General features: G+C 40.8%; 1 protein-coding gene across 1 annotated transcript in view; it reads left to right on the top strand.

Moving 5' to 3' along the window:
• Positions 1-21,861, top strand: part of kcnh5b (potassium voltage-gated channel, subfamily H (eag-related), member 5b) — a 242,179-nt gene that overhangs the window by 176,686 nt on the left and 43,632 nt on the right. Inside the window, exon 12 of the mRNA XM_028565179.1 lies at positions 10,540-10,736. Within this exon, the coding sequence (XP_028420980.1) occupies positions 10,540-10,736 (197 nt within the window). The remainder of the gene's footprint in view (positions 1-10,539; positions 10,737-21,861) is intronic.

Here is a 21,861-nt window from a genome sequence, read left to right as displayed (position 1 = left end):
AGAAATATGCAAGCAGAAGCAGGAGCAAGCAATAGAGCGTCTGCACTGTAAGAAACAGGAAGCAAAAGTATTATAAAGATGGAGGTATGTCCCTCTTTGGCTAATGTATTTTAAAGGCGGAGGTATGTCACTCTTTGGCTAATGTATTATAAAGATGGAGGTATGTCCCTCTTTGGCTAATGTATTATAACGATGGAGGTATGTCACTCTTTGGCTAATGTATTATAAAGATGGAGGTAAGTCCCTCTTTGGCTAATGTATTATAACGATGGAGGTATATCCCTCTTTGGCTAATGTATTATAAAGATGGAGGTATGTCCCTCTTTGGCTAATGTATTATAAAGATGGAGGTATGTCCCTCTTTGGCTAATGTATTATAAAGATGGAGGTATGTCCCTCTTTGGCTAATGTATTATAAAGATGGAGGTTTGTCCCTCTTTGGCTAATGTATTATAAAGATGGAGGTATGTCCCTCTTTGGCTAATGTATTATAAAGATGGAGGTATGTCTCTCTTTGGCTAATGTATTAAAAGATGGAGGTATGTCCCTCTTTGGCTAATGTATTATAAAGATGGAGGTATGTCCCTCTTTGGCTAATGTATTATAAAGATGGAGGTATGTCTCTCTTTGGCTAATGTATTATAAAGATGGAGGTATGTCCCTCTTTGGCTAATGTATTATAAAGATGGAGGTATGTCTCTCTTTGGCTAATGTATTATAAAGATGGAGGTATGTCCCTCTTTGGCTAATGTATTATAAAGATGGAGGTATGTCTCTCTTTGGCTAATGTATTATAAAGATGGAGGTATGTCTCTCTTTGGCTAATGTATTATAAAGATGGAGGCTCCACATGGCGGCCGTCATTTGAGGGACCCGCCCGTATGTATTCTAAATGTCAGATTCTACGCTTACGAGAATACTTTGATTACTTGGTGGAAGTAATTACACATGAAGGAGTACATATTTGTGAAAGGACAACGTTTTTTTTTTGCTAGGAATCAACTCAAAACATTACACAATGTAGGTTTAAAGGTCCCATGGCATGGAAATGTCACTTTATGAGTTTTTTTAACATTAATATGAATTCCCCCAGCCTGCCCATGGTGCCCCAGTGGCTAGAAATGGTGATAGGTGTAAACCGAGCCCTGGGTATCCTGCTCTGCCTTTGAGAGAGACGTGGCTCTTTGGATGCTTTTATATAGACCTTAGTGGTCCCCTTATACTGTATCTGAAGTCTCTTTTATATAGACCTTAGTGGTCCCCTTATTCTGTATCTGAAGTCTCTTTTATATAGACCTTAGTGGTCCCCTAATACTGTATCTGAAGTCTCTTTTATATAGACCTTAGTGGTCCCCTAATACTGTATCTGAAGTCTTTTTTATATAAACCTTAGTGGTCCCCTTATTCTGTATCTGAAGTCTCTTTTATATAGACCTTAGTGGTCCCCTAATACTGTATCTGAAGTCTCTTTTATATAGACCTTAGTGGTCCCCTAATACTGTATCTGAAGTCTCTTTTATATAGGCCTTAGTGGTCCCCTAATACTGTATCTGAAGTCTCTTTTATATAGACCTTAGTGGTCCCCTAATACTGTATCTGAAGTCTCTTTTATATAGACCTTAGTGGTCCCCTAATACTGTATCTGAAGTCTCTTTTATATAGACCTTAGTGGTCCCCTAATACTGTATCTGAAGTCTCTTTATATAGACCTTAGTGGTCCCCTAATACTGTATCTGAAGTCTCTTTTATATAGACCTTAGTGGTCCCCTAATACTGTATCTGAAGTCTCTTTTATATAGACCTTAGTGGTCCCCTAATACTGTATCTGAAGTCTCTTTTATATAGACCTTAGTGGTCCCCTAATACTGTATCTGAAGTCTCTTTTATATAGACCTTAGTGGTCCCCTAATACTGTATCTGAAGTCTCTTTTATATAGACCTTAGTGGTCCCCTAATACTGTATCTGAAGTCTCTTTTATATAGGCCTTAGTGGTCCCCTAATACTGTATCTGAAGTCTCTTTTATATAGGCCTTAGTGGTCCCCTAAAGGCGCTTTTCCATTACATGGTACCTACTCGCCTCGCCTTGACTCTACTCTCCTTTTTTGGTTTTCCATTACGAAAAAAAGTCCCTGCTACCTGCTAACAAGTACTTTGTTTAGTACTACCTCAGTCGAGGTTCCAAGCGAGCTGAGGCGAGCCGAGAAGGTGACGTGAAACCCTGCAGGCTGCTGATTGGTCGGAAAGAATCGTCACTGATCACTGCATTGCTAGCGACAGACGGCATTTTTAAATAGTTTAGCCAGCGGTGTTTTTTTGCTGCCGGAGGCTCCACGCAGAGCTTTCTCCGTAGCATACAAGTGGCCTGATGGTTATACTGGTGTGCTGGTGTGTGTGTCAAGTCGCCGTGTGTGTGTGGGGAGCTGGTGAGCGAGGGATCAGTGAGAGAGTGACGGCGATTAGCTCCGGAGCGAGTAGTGACTCTAGAGTCCTAGTGAGAGAAACAGAGTCTCCTCTGTTCTTTCTGACCACGGTGGGAAATCTGGAGCAGGAAAAGTTAACTATCTTGTTGATTTCATGTTGTTTACGGAGAAGGAGAACTAGGTAATGAGTCGCGGGAAATGTAACGCTACCAAGCCACGCCCACGGCAGTCGCTATGACGACCAGCCAAGCTGAGGCGGTACTAAAATCTGCAATGGAAAAGGGACGCACAGCGCCAGAGTCGAGGCGAGGCGAGTCGAGTCGAGCAGGTACCATGTAATGGAAAAACACCTTAATACTGTATCTGAAGTCTCTTTTATATAGACCTTAGTGGTCCCCTAATACTGTATCTGAAGTCTCTTTTATATAGACCTTAGTGGTCCCCTAATACTGTATCTGAAGTCTCTTTTATATAGGCCTTAGTGGTCCCCTAATACTGTATCTGAAGTCTCTTTTATATAGACCTTAGTGGTCCCCTAATACTGTATCTGAAGTCTCTTTTATATGTATCTGACCTTTTATATAGTGGTCCCCTAATACTGTATCTGAAGTCTCTTTTATATAGACCTTAGTGGTCCCCTAATACTGTATCTGAAGTCTCTTTTATATAGACCTTAGTGGTCCCCTAATACTGTATCTGAAGTCTCTTTTATATAGACCTTAGTGGTCCCCTAATACTGTATCTGAATTCTCTTTACTGAAATTCAGCCTTGGTGCAGAATTACAGCCACTAGAGCCAGTCCCACAATGAGCTTACCTTAGGATGTGCCATTTCTGTGTCTGTAGCTTTAAATTGCTATATATATATATATGTATGTATGTATGTATGTATGTGTGTGTTTATCATATATATGTGTTGGTAAGTAATCGATAGCGTTGCAAAGCCTGGCGACAGGGGTCACGGCACCGATGTATCCATCTCCACCCTCCCAATCATAACAGTCTTCGCTGTGATTTTGAACCCTGCTGTTAAGTGTCACACTCGGTGCACGCAGACACCACCTCCTGGCCCGTACCAACGTGTCCACTTCCACATCTAATTGGCGAGGAGCTGCGGATCTCTGGGGAGCTCATTCCAGACGAGTCCTGCCGCCTGAGTCACTGTCGGATGTTCGAAGGGAGAAAGGGGCCCTCAGGGAGCCGCAGAGGACAGATTGTCAGGATGAGATCCACTCACTCACTCACACACTCACACACTCGAACTGACGAACACACTCTGGTGACATTCTGCGACGGTATATCGGATACGTCCATTACTCAGGGTGTTGTGACAGCTTGTGGACAGTGTGGACTGCTTTTGGTCACATTGTATCCCGGTCAGCTCAGAAAAATGCTGAGCTGATGCTTGTGGCAGATTTGACACAGATTTGAGTCCTGATTAGCCCAGAGTTAACTTTTTAGTGTGAGTGTGACTGCATCTCTTCAGGTAAAATGGTTTAGAAGAATATCCCATTTGCTACTAAAAAAGTTCTTGCTGTCATTTGCCTAATTGCTCCATTTCTGTATTTTATGCTTCACTTTGCAAAATGCTGTTGGCTGATAACATAGTCTTGCTGTGTTTTGTATTCGTCCACTTTATTTGAAAAGGATTAGTTTCTCTTGATAACACTCAGCAGCTTTTGATGACATGTGACACATTTGCTTATAATTAGTATTCTTCACCCTATTATTTTGTCAGTACAACTGTGGCGTTTCCTGGGAGATGCTCTAGACGTGGGGGATTAGCATAAGGGCTGGATATCGTTTAAAAAATATTCAATACCAATACCGTGACTTCGCTACCGGTTCCTAAATGATACTTTTTTGGATACCAATTTCATAAAACAAAAATAAATTATATTACACATTACGGCCCAAATCTTTTTATTTATCTTTCAGCTCCTACTACGCGAGCCCCGTCTCTGTGTGTAACGTAGAGTTTCTCCTGCGTTAGACAGCCAATCATAAACATTATTAGATCTTGGTAGAAGCATGCTGCATGCTGATTGGCTCACTGACGCTGATGAAATTTACTCCTTAGGTAATGTAATTGGGTATTGAATGACAAGGCATTTTTCCAATAATCGATTCAGTCGGTGCCTAAAAAGTATGGAATTCGTTACCCAGCCCTAATTAGCATGGGGATGTTATGCTGGCAGTTGATAAGTCAAGTGTCCAGGTGGCCGCAGGTGGGATCAAACCGAGGAAGAAGTGATCAGTTTGAGAGGGTCGGTGCTTCAAGCTCTGCGAGATTGTAGTTTATTCTTGCAAGTAAATAACAACTTCCCTAGTTTTAAACTATATTTAGCTATTGAATTCAGCTGAGAATCCAAAGAAAGAAACGTTAATGTTAAGCACACACTGTTTGATGGGCAGCAAGAAACAGCACCAATGCGACATAAATTAAATGTCAAAGTTTAGGAGGAAAGGTTCCCATGTTCTCTGATCTTTTCTTCCACTGCCTGTCAGCTCTCCAAAAACAATCCTGCCAAACCTCCAGCAGCTACACCAGAGGAATGAATTGGACAAGCTAGCTCTTCATGCAGTTTGCTCTTACTTTACAGTACATGCCACAAGCTGCCTTTCTCTTCTCAACCACTGTCTTATTGAATTTCATTACCCTTCAGTCTGTTTTTCTTTCCTTCTTCGTCACAGGATTAATAAACACACAAGGGTGCAACATCACTCTGCTGTAGTGTTAATTTCGTCAGACTAGACGAGACTAAATATGTTCGTCAACGACCTTTTTTTCCATGACTAAGACGAGACAATGACGAGACTGCGCCAATGTGAGACTAAAATGTTTTGCATAAAATAAAAACTAAGATAAAATCTCTCTTCATTTTTGTCTACAATCGTCACTACTTTTCCATCATGAGATAGAATATTCAGCTGTTACTAGGGTTGGGTACCGAGACCCGGTGCTAATACGGCACCGACCGGTGCCTTAACGACCGTTATCTACCGGACCGAATAGCAACGCGGATTTCAGTGCCACTTAAATGCCTGCGCTTCTCTCTGATGCTCCTAAATGGACGTTAGAGGGAACCGAAACATCGCTGCACGGGACGCTAGTTAACACTACACCTGGCAGCAGGTAACGTTGGCCTACCGTTAGCTAGTTAACACTATACTTGGCAGCAGGTAACGTTAGCCTACCGTTAGCTAGTTAACACTATACTTGGCAGCAGGTAACGTTAGCCTACCGTTAGCTAGTTAACACTATACTTGGCAGCAGGTAACGTTAGCCTACCGTTAGCTAGTTAACACTACACCTGGCAGCAGGTAACGTTAGCCTACCGTTAGCTAGTTAACATTATACTTGGCAGCAGGTAACGTTAGCCTACCGTTAGCTAGTAAACACTATACTTGGCAGCAGGTAACGTTAGCCTATCGTTAGCTAGTTAACACTATACTTGGCAGCAGGTAACGTTAGCCTACCGTTAGCTAGTTAACACTATACTTGGCAGCAGGTAACGTTAGCCTATCGTTAGCTAGTTAACACTATACTTGGCAGCAGGTAACGTTAGCCTACCGTTAGCTAGTTAACACTATACTTGGCAACAGGTAACGTTAGCCTATCGTTAGCTAGTTAACACTATACTTGGCAGCAGGTAACGTTAGCCTACCGTTAGCTAGTTAACACTATACTTGGCAGCAGGTAACGTTAGCCTACCATTAGCTAGTTAATACTATACTTGGCAGCAGGTAACGTTAGCCTACCGTTGCTAGTTAACACTACACTCTACAGCAGGTAACGTTAGTCTACCGTTAGCTAGTAGCTGGAGTAAACACGGTTAAAATGCTGACAGCTAAACGGTCTAAAAGTTTTTCTGTATTTCACTGTTTTGACTAAAACTAGACCAAAATGACGAGACTTTTAGTTGACTAAAACTTGACTAACAAAAAAAGATATGTGAATGACTAAATATGACTAAAACTAACAAGGACATTTGGCATAAGACTAAATAGAAAATAGGTGACAAAATTTACACTACTCAAGTCAAAGTTCTAAAAAAGTATTTTATTTTTATCTTTCCTTTTTCTCTGCCATGTTTGCTCCTTTTCATTCCACTCGGATTATGTTGGATCTGTAACTGATAGAATGGCTGTAAGTGTAATCTGCTACTTGCCGCCGGGTATCGGGGTCTGATGGTGTACATGGGGAAATCAGCAGCTCTGGTTGCTAAGGACCTGGCCAGGTAAAACTGTTGCTAAGGGCAGAAAAAGAGAGGAGTGTGCTTTATGCAGAGATGCAGATGGTAATGTTTCACAGTCGACGTACTGTTTGTCCGTACGGATTCATTTATGTTGCATGCATTGCATTACTCTTATCTATTCTTACATTGTTGACAACATAAGTTGACAAAGGATATGATATTTTATTTTCAGACTTTGTTGTCTTTTCTCAATTACTGTAGCACATCCCAGTAGCTATTGTACCTAAAGTTCTCTTGTCTTCTTTTCTGGTCTTGTAGCTGTCACAATAGATGAGAACAAATATGTTGTCAAGGTATAGAAGTATGACTTTAAAAAGAGAGTTGCTGGAGAGACTGGCATTTCAACACACACAAAACATTTAAATCCTGGGCAGCTCTCCAGGTTAATTAGTATTATTCTTAGGTGTAATTTGTGTGAAGGAATACGTTACATTGACAATTGGCCGTATTAAAGTGCCCATATTATGAAAAAAACTTTTTCTGGGATTTGGGGCGCTTTAAGGGATGGTCATCAGGCAGTCTCCATGTAATGTACTCCAGTACTGTGGTGGGGGACGATTGCTTGACATCTTCCCGGATCCATTTTCCTCATATATGTTTATTCTATGTATAATTCTGTCATCCTGATGCTTGATTGTCTATATACCAGGGGTCTTCAACGTTTTGTAGGCCAACGACCCCTTAACTCAATTCAATTAAATTGTATTTATAGTGTAAAATCAAAACTGGAGTTATATCAGGACACTTTACAGATAGAGTAGGTCTAGACCACACTCTATAATTTACAAAGACCCATCAATCCACCCCCCCAAGAGCAGGCAAAAAGAGGGATGCAGTAGGGACCCCCTACATATATTGTTTAAAACAAGTTGCATGTTAAACTGGGCGGGATGGATGAAAATGAATGGATAATAATATATTATTTATATGTACACTACCGGTCAAAAGTTTTAGAACACCCCAATTCTTTTAGTTTTTTATTTTTTTTTTCAACACCAATTAACAGCTTGAAATGGTACAAAGGTAAGTGGTGAACTGCCTGAGGTTTAAAAAAAAAGTAAAGTTACCCAAAACTGAAAAAATAATGTACATTTCACAATTTTACAAAAAGGCCTTTTTCATGGAACAAGAAATGGGTAAACAATGTAAAGCTGTTCTGCAGCAATGGAGGTTGATCAAGCTTTGAAAGTTGGTGCTACCAATTCCCCCAGGTGTTCCAACTTGTCTGGATTACTTCCAACCCCCTCTGTTTGTATAAAAGTATTGTTGGAACACACTGTGGTACCATACCCTCGTGAGCATTATTTGAACAGTATTGTACTGCAGAAAGTAGTGTGTTGCTATGAAAATGGCGTCATGTGTCATTAGTATGAGAAAAAAACGATTTTGTCGGGCTCCAGTCGGGCTCGGACAGAAATATCTTAATGCCTGTCGGGCTCGGGCCAGGTTCGGTTACTGCTCTGTCGGATGCGGGCCGGGCTTGGATGGAAAAATGCGGCCCAATCCGCACTCTAATGTGAAATTCCATTGAGTAGGAGCGTTTCTGGGCAACCTTGAACAGCCTGCAGTGTGGCAAACCCAGAGAGTGATGCAAAAAAAAATCTGCACTCAGGCAAGCATTTTGCCCCCTGTGACAGCACCAGATTTAGTCTGTGTGCATAGCAATGCACAAACATTGCAGTGGGGGCTATTGCTTTCACTTTTGCCTACAGATCATTGAGAGCTGAAGCCATGACAGCAGCCCCATAATACGTCTGTGCCACAAGCTTATCCTTAAAATTGTAGTCCTGCATGTTCTTATTTAATATATAAAAAACAGACTGAGCTTCTTGGCCCCCAGAAAAAAAAATCCAATAAAGCGCTCCTGAATTTTACCTGCACTATTCACATAGCGAACAATGACAGAGGAAGAATGACAGGATATATCAGTTGTTTCATCCACTTGCCATCCAAAAAAGGGAGCATCCTGAATTTCATCTTTGATCTTATCAGAAACGGTGGCTGCAAGAGCAGAGATCAAGTCATTTTGAATAGTATGGGACCTACCAGAAAACAGAGTTGAGGACTCGAATTGTGTGGACAGAACAGAGTCCTATAAGCTAATGTTTCTGTGAACTCCCTGTAATTCCCCTTGTTGGATGATTCACTACTCTCATCATGTCCCCTAAATGACAGCTCCTGCCAGCCAAGCAAGGATGTCACATCAATAAGGCGGTTTAGGAAGGCCCTGTTTAGTTTGACTGTTTCCTTATGTTTAGCCACTTGAATGTGAGCACCTTCATTGATTGCATGCTCAACTCTGATCCTGCCCATGCAACTTAATCTTGCACATGCACTCACATGTTCATTGCACTTTTCATGCCTTTTATATGCCCTGTCAAAGTTAGACAGATCTCCAAACCCCACCTTTGACCAAACAACACAGCCGTGAGAAGGTTTCATCAAGACGCATGATCAGCAGTACATTTTCTTTGTCACAGCACTTCAAGTCAGCCAGCTAACTTTGTCATACCAGGAGAGCTGAACAGACCTGCTACTTTGGCCTGTCTTTTGCACTAAATCAATCTTAAGTGTTGATCTAACCCTGTGGTTTAATTCTAAATTTCTCCTCGTAAGGAAGACTTTCAAATGGCTTCGCCAAAATCAGGTCAACAACATTAGCATTGTCTGCCATCGTGTGCAGTTTGCTAGCTGGCTAGTTCACCCCTACAACACTAGCCTAGCCTACCGTATGAATGAATGAATGAACAAACGATCGAACAAAATGATATTAAACTCGAAGGAGGAAATGTGGGAGTTAGGTTAAACTGAAAAAAGGAATGTGGTGTATAATTGTATGAAATGTATGATGAAAATTGGCTAGCAATTTCGCCAAGCAAATACCAAGAAATAGGTTGCAGAAGTTCGTCTTTTGACTACACTTGTAAAATCCGCGATGGGACTGAGCTCGAATAGCTTCGGCGACTCGTTATAGTACAAAATCGCTGTCAATCAAAAGGAGATGCAGTCTTTCAACAGACCCTCCAATCATCACGCAGAAGCCCGGAGTCCAGGCCAGCCCACTGCTCCATTGACCCCCAGAGACGCTGAGCGTCCGTGGGCGGGACATAATCACAGCATTTATCCAATGACCGTCTAGTTTCGAAGCACTGACAAAAAGTGTTCAAATCAGCCCCATTCAAGTCAACGGACGCCAGGCTTCAACAGGGAAATACACTGAGACGCTACGGGAATGTATGAGAAGGAAATGGAGTCAGCTGATGCTGAACCTACTCATGTTCTAATGCATTTTTAGTCAATAAAATAACAATAGTACATATTTGACCAATAATTTATTGACATTTTAGGGGAAGCCAAGCTTAACTTAGCAGTCTTAAGTGAGAAATATCCATCGCCATCCATCATCCCATTCCTAAAACCACAAATGACACCTTAAAATGGTCTTGTTATGTCCGCCCAACAGTCCAAAACCAAAAGATATTCAGTTTACTATTGCATAACATAAAGAAAAGCAGAAAATCGTCACAACCAAGAGGCTGGAATTAGGTAATGTTCAGCATTTATACTGAAAAAAAAACAAATTAAACATTTCATCAGTTATTAAAATAGATGCTGTTTAATTTTCTATCAATCACTCTACATGAAATTGAATGAAATAAAATCTGAAATAAAGGTTTTGGAACTCAATCTAAAGCATCCCAGTTAATGACTGGTGATTGAGGTATGGGCCAGGAGCCAGGACCATTTCCCACCTATTGAAGATTTAGATTATTTGAATTCTTCCCTTATTAGCTTTACCCGAGGTGTCATCTTTATCAAACAATTGATGTTCCAATAATGGAACCTCTTGTGTCCTCAGGTAAAGGCGATGTGTTTGGTGACGTCTTTTGGAAAGAAACCACCCTGGCCCACGCGTGCGCCAACGTCCGAGCGCTGACGTACTGCGACCTCCACGTCATCAAGAGGGAAGCCTTGCTCAAGGTGCTGGAGTTTTACACGGCCTTCGCCAACTCCTTCTCCCGCAACCTCATCCTCACTTGCAACCTGCGCAAACGGGTAAGGTATCCCGCTCTGTGGACACACACACACAGGACACACACACACACACGGGACACACACACACAGGACACACACGGGACACACACAGGACTGACACACACACATAGGACAGACATACACACACACAGGACTGACACATACAGGACAGACACACACACAGGACTGACACACACAGAACAGACACACCGAACAAACACACAGACAGAACACACACACACACACACACACACACACACAGGACAGACACACACACACAGGACATGCACACAAAGGACATACACACAGGACAGACACACACACACACACACACACACACACACACACACACACACACACACACAGGACATACACACACACACAGGACACACACACACAGGACATACACACACTGGACATACACACAGGACAGACACACACAGGACAAACTGTAAGTCAACCAAACAGTTGTATGCTTCCCCAGTGTGACGTTGACTTGTTTTCTGTGTGGGACAGTTTGATTTTGTACTCACTAATGACTGACTTCAAGCTGCTCTCACATCATTTCCAGCCAACACTTACTCTGCATTAACCTGCATAGATTTTGCTGTAGTTATTGAAGTTTACCAAGAATGGCAATTAATATTGACAATTCCCAGTAGTCCCAGTATATGAAGATAATACAGTAGCAAAGAGCTGAAGATTTCCACAACCTTAACAGTTTTTGAGTCCTTTATTTTCCTGGATCAACTTGAAATATTGTTTTGACAGACAGAGGCCGGGCTAGGTTTCCAGAGGTGGCATCTGCTGGCTAGCTAAGTAGTAAAGTTGCCTAACTTATTTCTTATTTGTCTGTTATAAACTTTGTCGTCACTACCGCGTAGCATTGTGGGATATTTATGCCAGTGTCCAGTGTTGAGCATACTATAGATTCATGTTACGACCATCTGTCTCGATTATTTCAACTTTCATTTGTAGAAATTGTGGGGGTTTTGTCTTTTGGTGGATGGCTCTTTATCCTGTAGATCAATATCCCCAAGCCTCAGTTGCTGTTGTTGTGAAGAAGAAGAAGAAGAAGAAGAAGCCAATCAGAGCTGTGGCAAATTCACAACACCTCGTTGATGCAGTTTGGAAAAAAAGCTGCACCATAATTGTTGGATTTAACCAAAATTAATTAACAAAAATTAACAAATCCAAAAAGGAACGTTTCATCAGGTTTCTGCAAAGTGTAAATTTACTATTGGAGGCACAGTATAGAATTGTAAGCTCTGTGATTGAATGTTTCTTACTAAACTGCACCTTGGGAGTTGTAGTTGACCTGTGCTTCCGTTGTTATGTCCGCAGGCTTCTTGTATGGAGTTATATTACTGCCATTAGTCAAGAGCGCATTATTTCAATTTGAGAGCATTTCTCACTGATATTACATTCAGATTTCTTGCTCTCACACTCAAATAGTCACTGCTCGTGCTTAGATTTGCTCTGCTTGTGCTCAAACTTTCTGCTTAGACTCAGATATGTTGTTGTTTGGACAGATTTCCTGCTCTCAGCTTTGAACCTTCTCCTCGCACTCAGGCTGATTCTGCTCGCTTGCACATTTTCTGCTCTCGGATCTCTCCTGCGTGCTTGGATTTTTTTGTTTTATAACCCTGCCAAAAGTCAACAACCAAGAGAATGCCAGCTGTAGTGTTGACCAATGAAATGATCCCTGCCCCGTTGAGGGTGCGTTCACTTTACGTTAGAACGTCTGTTGAGGGCGGCTGCAATTTTATATATCCCCGCGCCGTTCATTGCTTTATTATAAGTATATGTCAACAATGTGCACAGAATGGTCGACGCACTTTCACCTGCACCCATCAGGAAACGGGAGAAAGCTTTGAAGTGGGACATATCAAGTTATGTCCACAACTACGAGGGTGAGTAACATAACTTAAGCACCTAGCTAGCTAGCTAACATATGCCGCTAGCATATAGCCTAGCTTGATGTCCATAAACAAATAGATTTTCTTTATTGTATAGCTAGATTGAACGACATATGACGGACTGTATGTGTATATGTGATGACCTCACTTTGTATTTTTTCCTCGTTTGGTTAACCATGTTCCTGGGATTTGGCTGATTTCATGTTAGAGCCAGTAGTAAAACCTAAACTGTAATATAACTGAAAGAACACCAGAAACTGGATTGTTTGTGTCAGTTTTTGCATCACTGTTGTGTTGTTCATCAGAATTTAGTCTTTATTCCTTCATATAGCATTAGTCTGAAAATGATGAATTCATATCAGTCTGGTCTGTGTACTTTTTCGTTCATTCGATTTTCATTTCATAAACAGGTATTAAAAAACAACTGCAGCCGGGACATTCTAACTCTTAACGTGAAAAAGCTTAATGTGGTTTAATGTACCTAAGCAATGGTCAATGTTTACCAAATTTCTCTCTCATATTGCTCCTCATAACCACTGAAAACTATATATATATATATATATATATATATATATATATATATATATATATATATATATATATAATGATGTTAAAGAAAGCTATGTACACCTAATATCTTATGTGTTGATGTCTATGAATTTGTCTTTAATAGGAGCATACTATACAAAGACAACAGTGGAGAGTTGCTGGATCTTTCTGTCCTCAAAGTGCCAGAGATCTACAAGGACTTCACCCCTCTTTCTGCACCATCACCTGCATAATCAAAGTGATAAAAGAGAGAACAAACTACTGTTTTCTCTGTTGACATGAATAGGTGCCTGTAATGTCTGCCAATATATTCAATCAATTCAATAAATGTTGATAAGTATCACTGATATTTCTTAAATCATTGTAGTTTTTCAGAGCAATAAGATACAGATTATTAAAACCATGTTCATATTTGCAACAAATTAAAACCCTGATCAAGGCAAAAAAATAAACAAATAAAAAAACAGTACAATTAAATTGACCAGAGCTGACACTTGGTAAATAGCTTTAATTTACCTTGTCAAAACAATGAGTAATTCATAACAAATTGCACAATATTTGACACAAAACCTTAAAAGTGTATTGTTCATACTACGGTGAAAGCAGAACAATTTGCCTATAGGATTTACTGTAGCAGGAACATTGATATTGGCAAACCGATGACCCAGGTTAAGGTGAGTTTGTGAGCAGGGTTATGAATAAAGATAAGCCTAGTGTTCACAAGAGGGATGATTCAGGTATTGCAACACAAATTAAGAATAATTCAATTAAATAGGAGGTATATACAACTAGTAGAAGATAAATGAACTATACAAGAGCAATTAAGGTTAAGTTATGAGGTAGTGGTAAGCTAAAGTGATGTATAATCAATAGCATGGAGTCAAGTCAACAGTGTACACCAGAATAATATATACTGTGGTTAAGTAATGATACTTACTGTTGTCTGTATTAGAGTCAAGTCAACAGTGTACACCAGAATAATATATACTGTGGTTAAGTAATGATACTTACTGTTGTCTGTATTAGAGTCAAGTCAACAGTGTACACCAGAATAATATATACTGTGGTTAAGTAATGATACTTACTGTTGTCTGTATTAGAGTCAAGTCAACAGTGTACAACAGAATAATATATACTGTGGTTAAGTAATGATACTTACTGTTGTTTGTACTAATATAACAAAACAAAAGATATACTAATATAATATAGTGTGTGATGCAGTACGGAGAACAACCAAGTCCCATATGAACCCAAGAGACATTGAGTGCAGCTGTTGATGTTCACTACAAACAAAACTTGCAGATGTTTGTCAGCCATACAGTAGGTAGATCTGGAGCAGATGGTTGTAGTCTGTAGTCAGCCATACAGTAGGTAGATCTGGACCAGATGGTTGTAGTCTGTAGTCAGCCATACAGTAGGTAGATCTGGAGCAGATGGTTGTAGTCTGTAGTCAGCCATACAGTAGGTAGATCTGGAGCAGATGGTTGTATTCTGTAGTTAGCCATACAGTAGGTAGATCTGGAGCAGATGGTTGTAGTCTGTAGTCAGCCATACAGTAGGTAGATCTGGAGCAGATGGTTGTAGTCGGTAGTCAGCCATACAGTAGGTAGATCTGGAGCAGATGGTTGTAGTCTGTAGTCAGCCATACAGTAGGTAGATCTGGAGCAGATGGTTGTAGTCTGTAGTCAGCCATACAGTAGGTAGATCTGGACCAGATGGTTGTAGTCTGTAGTCCGCCATACAGTAGGTAGATCTGGAGCAGATGGTTGTAGTCTGTAGTCAGCCATACAGTAGGTAGATCTGGAGCAGATGGTTGTAGTCTGTAGTCAGCCATACAGTAGGTAGATCTGGACCAGATGGTTGTAGTCTGTAGTCAGTCATACAGTAGGTAGATCTGGACCAGATGGTTGTAGTCTGTAGTCAGCCATACAGTAGGTAGATCTGGAGCAGCAGGATGAATTCTAGCTATCATGGGTTGGTGATATGACACACACAGATCAACAGGGGTCGAGCCCCTCAGCCCCACCTGGATGAAAAGAACGTGAAACAAAATACTTGTTTTTTCAGTTCAGTTTGCTTTGTATTAATTAAACAAATAACTGCTATTTAAGGAGCAAATAAGAAAGCATATCATTTCTAGATTTGTTTTTATTATAGTGGTGAAATTGTACTTAATGTTACAACTTCTTAAACAGACTGATATGAATTCATCATTTTCAGACTAATGCTATATGAAGGAATGAAGACTAAATTCTGATGAACAACACAACAGTGATGCAAAAGCTGACACAAACAATCCAGTTTCTGGTGTTCTTTCAGTTATATTACAGTTTAGGTTTTACTACTGGCTCTAACATGAAATCAGCCAAATCCCAGGAACATGGTTAATCAAACGAGGAAAAAATACAAAGTGAGGTCATCACATATACACATACAGTCCTCATATGTCGTTCAATGTAGCTATACAATAAAGAAAATCTATTTGTTAATGGACATCAAGCTAGGCTATATGCTAGCGCCATATGTTAGCTAGCTAGTTAGGTGCTTAAGTTATGTTACTCACCCTCGTAGTTGTGGACATAACTTCATATGTCCCACTTCAAAGCTTTCTCCCGTTTCCTGATGGGTGCAGGTGAAAGTGCGTCGACCATTCTGTGCACATTGTTGACATATACTTATAATAAAGCAATGAACGGCGCGGGGATATATAAACTTGTTTACAGTTATCGGTTACAGTGCAGCCGCCCTCAACAGACGTTCTAACGTAAAGTGAACGCACCCTCAACGGGGCAGGGATCATTTCATTGGTCAACACTACAGCTGGCATTCTCTTGGTTGTTGACTTTTGGCAGGGTTATAAAACAAAAAAATCCAAGCACGCAGGAGAGATCCGAGAGCAGAAAATGTGCAAGCGAGCAGAATCAGCCTGAGTGCGAGGAGAAGGTTCAAAGCTGAGAGCAGGAAATCTGTCCAAACAACAACATATCTGAGTCTAAGCAGAAAGTTTGAGCACAAGCAGAGCAAATCTAAGCACGAGCAGTGACTATTTGAGTGTGAGAGCAAGAAATCTGAATGTAATATCAGTGAGAAATGCTCTCAAATTGAAATAATGTGCTCTTGACTAATGGCAGTAATATAACTCCATATTCTTGTACCTTTTGACTTTGTATCAAAGAAGCAGATATTTTTGAAGACTGACGATGCATCAGTGTTAGAAGTAGCGTTAGTGCTTCAACTGTCAGTCAGCCAGCAATGTTCATGAGAAAATGAACCAGACTTTATTAGACAAGTCTGGGGTGCCTGATGGGAAATCTAAGAGGAAAATCAGGGATTGTGGGGTCGAAACAGGTGAGCGGGAAACTAGCTCATTTGATTTTTGTCATTTCTCTTCCTTTCTGAGAACAGTGAGTATACAAGTACAGGCTTAAGCGCATTCAGAGGCCGACCATCTGACCTGACATTCCTTCAGATTTTCTTTCCTTTACACACCCTCTCTTCTTCTCTCATAACAAGTCTGTTGTTGTTTATTGCATTGTTTTTCATACTTCATATTCCCCTATGCTCAATAGGTTCTTTTTCTCAGCGTGCATCAAACACAATAAATTATACATACAATACCGGTTGCCTCATTATGTCCTGTGCCCTTTGGACGGTTCTTCCTGACATCCTAGCAGGCAGTCGCTTCGATCTGAACCGCAGTTTTTACTCTCCGTGTTTCTGTGTGTGTTTTAATTCCATAGTCTATAATTTATTGATGCATTTATTCCATACCTGGCCCTACATCTGGGCCTGCAAGTGACTGTATGCTGCACACACAATTACACATTTAACTTGACAGTTTGCTGCTATTGTTCCGTAACTTGACTTAGTTAGTTAAGTATTATATTACAATATTGTGTATGCATAATATGTGTGTGATGCATGGGTAAACATGTTTACGTCCAAGAATATCTGTTCTTCCATTAAACGTGACACAAGACGCTGATTCAGAACAGACACTAAGTTGGCCCTGGCAGCTATTAATTAAATTAAAACACATATAAAAATATATTGATCGCTGTTGTCTAAAGGCTGCAGATATATGTCTGAAGGAGGTGATGGCTGCATATAGAACAGCCCTGGACTTTTAATGCTCTCTGTGTGCACACGCTTGACTTCATAAACATTTGTAAATTCCAGTGGAATTTCAAAAACACTCCATTTAAACGCACAAATTGTAACGTTCTGCCTCTAGGACTCTCTATGAAAACAGTAACAAAGGACGGAGTTTTGTGACGTTGTGAAGTAGCGTGGGATCATGGGAGATGTAGTTGCAGTCAGTTTCTCCCGGTTAGGACTGCTTCATTGTTTTTATCCACAGAGGTCTCCTCCTCTCCAAAACCAATGGACCCGCCGATTAAAACCGGTGAGAACATTGAACAAAGCAGTTCCACGTCAAAATGGGTGTTTCTCTGACGCTGTTGGGTTCGCCGGCGGACGGGCTGCGAGCCGAGCTGCTGCTAGCGTTTGCTGAGCTGGTTTCTCTGAGAACTTAGGATCCAGACGTCCGATGACTCAAATCCTTCATCCGGTTAAAATAAAAGTGCATCGTGGGGCACCTGGATAGCTTACCTGGTTGAGCGTGCGCCCCCTTTGCTCAGTCCTTGCCGCAGCCACCGCAGGTTCAACTCCGACCTGCGGCCCTTTGCTGCATGTCATTCCCCCTCTCTCTCCCCTTTCACATCTTCAGCTGTCCTATATAGTAAAACAATAACTAAAAATGTGGCTTAACACTGGATAATGGGTCAATTTAGGACAGCCTCTGGCAGACTACCACACCGCTGACGCATGCCCAAAGGGGATAGGACTACCTTATGTAACGCAGCGGTACCTTGAATATAATGACAGATTTCTCTAGGTTTGAACACTATTGGAAACATTTGGGATAACCCAAGTACACAACTCAACTAAATATATAACATATAGGCTAGGTCTAGTCGGTTTTAGACATTTGAATGCAGAAATATTACATATTATAACTTTAAACCCAAGTAAATTTCAATATGTTGAGCTGTAAATTGTGTCCAGCTGACCTGCTGTGCTCTAACTAAAACACAGCCTTATAATCACTACCACATTACAGTGGTCTCTCCAGAACCCTTCCAATGAATTTCTTCCTTTCTAAGGCCCTTAAAATAAAGCATCACTTTACATATTTTTTTACTTATTACATGTTTCTCTCTGTAGAAGAACAAAGCAGAAACAACAGTACCTGTAGAAACTTGATGTTATTTCAGTTCCTTTTTACAGAGCAGAGCAGCTGGAACCTTCTCTTTGTTTTGCCGGTTTGCTTGACTGAGAACTGAGAAGAGACCTGATCAGTTACTGAGAAAACTTTGGCTTCAGTTAAAAGATTTATTCTGGGAAAGACTACTTCTTAATTAGAAAGGTTCATTTCTAATTAAGGTTTCAGGTTCATTTTCATTGCATCCCCAGCGTGTGATTTAGGCTTTAAAATGAGTTAGAAAAGCTTAAAACTACCATTACAATGAGATAATGGCTTGTTTTCAACACCGTCTCCATTCATCCAGGATCGGCAGCTCCACCTGCTTCGATGCAGTGGGTCGTGATTCGTCAACAGGCCTTTAAACAAGCTTAGCTTAGCTCTGGGAAAAAGTGTCTGCTCTGAGCAGACACTGTGTCCAAACTGAGTTAATTGTTAAGACGGACACTTTTCCCGGTGGTCCCCTCATGTAAACACAGAACAGAAATGGCGATGTGGGTGGAGCTCTTTCTCCTCTCATCAGTTAGCTCTTTTGTTCCCGGGATGCGTGACAGCTGCTCGAGCGCCGCCATGATGAAGATAAACATCCTGTAGCGGGACAGACAGGGGGCCTCGGAGGAGACTGGGATGGGTGTCAGCACTAACTTGCCCTGTCACTTATGCAATAATGGCTGGCTACCAATCTGCATCCATAAGCACTTTCCATTCTCTCTCCAGCTCGTCCTCAGCCTCCCTCTCCTCATGACTCTCCTTCTCTCTGTCCTGCTCGGACTTTAATTCTTGTCTCTTTTTCTCAGCGGCAACATCTTTGTTTGTTTGTATGTATCAGACCGGCTCCTCTACCTCATCATTTGAGATTGATGGGGATGGCTTAATGGGTCTGTTTGAAAGTATTTTACTGCAGAGGAAATAGAGCTGCTGTGGTGGTTCCATGGCTGCCTTCTGTATGTGAATCCATAAAAGACATGGCCCGTTTTCTCATAGAAACTCTGGACAATGTCCACAAAATCAGGTGCAGACATAGTCTGATGCCTCCTTTACTCACATGTAGCACACAACCGGAAATCATCTGTTTGGTTTAGACGAGGGGTTGGGCCCGGGTACAGCGTGCAGCAGGCAGTACCCAACCAAGTCTCTCGTGCCGTTGTCAGACAATTTTGGCGTCAGCCCTTACCGACAGAAATTCCTCAATCTTGTCTCTTCAGTTAGACATTTTTGTCGGATTTACATCTTCATGTAAATCACCCTTCTTCGTCTTGTTTTTTTTTCCGGTTTGGTGCCTGCCGCCTGATAGAAACGCCATCAACACGCCAACTGGCTCGCTGTGAATTCTGTGGACAATGAGCTGCTCTATTCACACATGGGCTCAATAAGACATTACACAGACTCTGGACCCAGGACCTGGCAGGGTAAAGACCGTTTAATGTCCCCTCCAACTGATTCGGATGTTTCTGTTCTCACATACAGCTCCGCTGGGTAAGGTCTAAGTAAGTTCAGGGTTGCTGTGCATTCGTGCTATAGTGATTATCAAGTAGGGGTTTGGTTTTTGTTTTCAATAAGTCTGTGTTCATGCTACTACCATTTGGAGTGGCTGAAGATGGACTTTGAAAACATTCATGCATTACCTTGGATGTACTTACCCGCTTGTTGTGCTACGACTTTGTTTCTCTTTATTGATCGGCCTGTTCTATGCTGATGAAGATATGAATCATTCCGTAAAATCAGTTCCTCTATTCTTTTTTTCACTGTGGTTGCCGTGGTCGCGGCAAGTGGAAAAAAACGGAACCATCGTTTACTCCAAATTCAGCAGTGAAGAGAGCACATTCACAAGCATGGCAGCCGTTTGGGAGTTCAAATCTAATGCAAGACCTGAGTCATATCTGTTTTATCTCCTCATCTCTCTTATTTGGAAGTGAGGAAAGAGAATTAACCCCAGATGCCTGTTATACATCACTGCTGCAAAGCAGAACTGCAAACATATAGAAATATAGATAGGAGGGTTATTTAAAAATGGACCACAAAACACCCTACTGTAGCTCTTCAAAATCAAACAGATGGACAGTTTGTCTAATAGATGTTGTATAATAGATAAGAAGGTTAAACTGTGAACTTGTTCATAAACAGTGCATCTTCAACTTTCAGCAATTAAGGTGTGAGTAAAGTCAGTCCAAGGAATTACAGCCAAATCTACTGAAATCCAAGTTATGAAAAAAAATCTTCGATGTTGGAGTCGGTGTGCAGACGGCAGGTCAGGGGGTTTCACACCAGTCACTCGCCTGTCAGTACCGAGACACCTCTCCACTCATAACACCTTTAACCAGAGCCATCAGGTGCAAATGGAAGCACTTCACTGCTGCGTCGGAGTCATATTGGTGTTTGGATATTGTGTTCATGTTCAAGAACTGTTGAGTTTCATTTTTTCAGTTAATCAGCAAGATGAAAAGGAAGATAAAAGTGAATCTGTTTGGTCTTTTGCTGGATTTTGTAATTCATCATTTAGTAAAAGGACAAACATTTTTTCTGACATGCACTCTCCCAAACAGTATAAAAGTATAATCCAGTGCAATCATTTTCATTCTTTGTACCAGCTCAGAGCATTTCTTTCCCCATAGTGAGTAAATACCAAATCTACTGTAAACTGTATGAATTATGCATATGTTGATGAGACTGTTGTTCTGCCTCAGTGGGCTTTCTCTGCCTTTCTTTTAAAACATAAGTCCTCAGTAGTGGAGCAGAGCAACACAATGCATTTAATGACATTTTTGAACCTACAGAAGGTTTGTTTAAATGTGTAACTATTGTAGTTATAGTACACACAGTCTTTGTTCCTGTCTCTGTGTACTTTTTACATGACATGCGTAGATTTATGGTAGGGCTGGGCGATATGGACCAAAAGTCATATCCCGATATATTTTGGCTGAATATCGATATACGATATATATCCCGATATTTTTTTCTGCAAAGTGAGAGCAAATGTTCAGTCAAAGCCAAAATCAAATATGACATGTCACAAGTAGTTTCATAGAAACAGTTGCAAAATCAAATAAATAATAAACCGGTTTCTTCACCTGGTTCATGATTAAATGCTCAGCTGTTCAAATAACAATAAAATGTAAACCTAAATACTGTATAACAGGAGTACCTTTTTTGAAATCAAAGCTCCATATTTGTGATTCGTTCCAAAGGTCAATTAAGCTTTTGATATTAATATAATCTACTTTGTTCAAAATGTAATGCCTCATGCCTGTAAGCCTAGGTTTATAGTCCCATTCTTCCACTTGATACTGCTTCCACTTAAGTAAACTAAAAGATGAACTATCGACTACAAAACAAAGAAACTAATTAATGTGTTAATACAAAGAATATTTATTATGATCGGTTCACAGATCTGAGTTCAAACGGAAACTTCACCCTT

The sequence above is a fragment of the Perca flavescens genome, chromosome 20 (genome assembly GCF_004354835.1).
Source record: "Perca flavescens isolate YP-PL-M2 chromosome 20, PFLA_1.0, whole genome shotgun sequence".
NCBI classification, from domain to species: Eukaryota; Metazoa; Chordata; class Actinopteri; order Perciformes; family Percidae; genus Perca; species Perca flavescens.
This window is presented reverse-complemented; position numbering and strand designations above follow the sequence as displayed.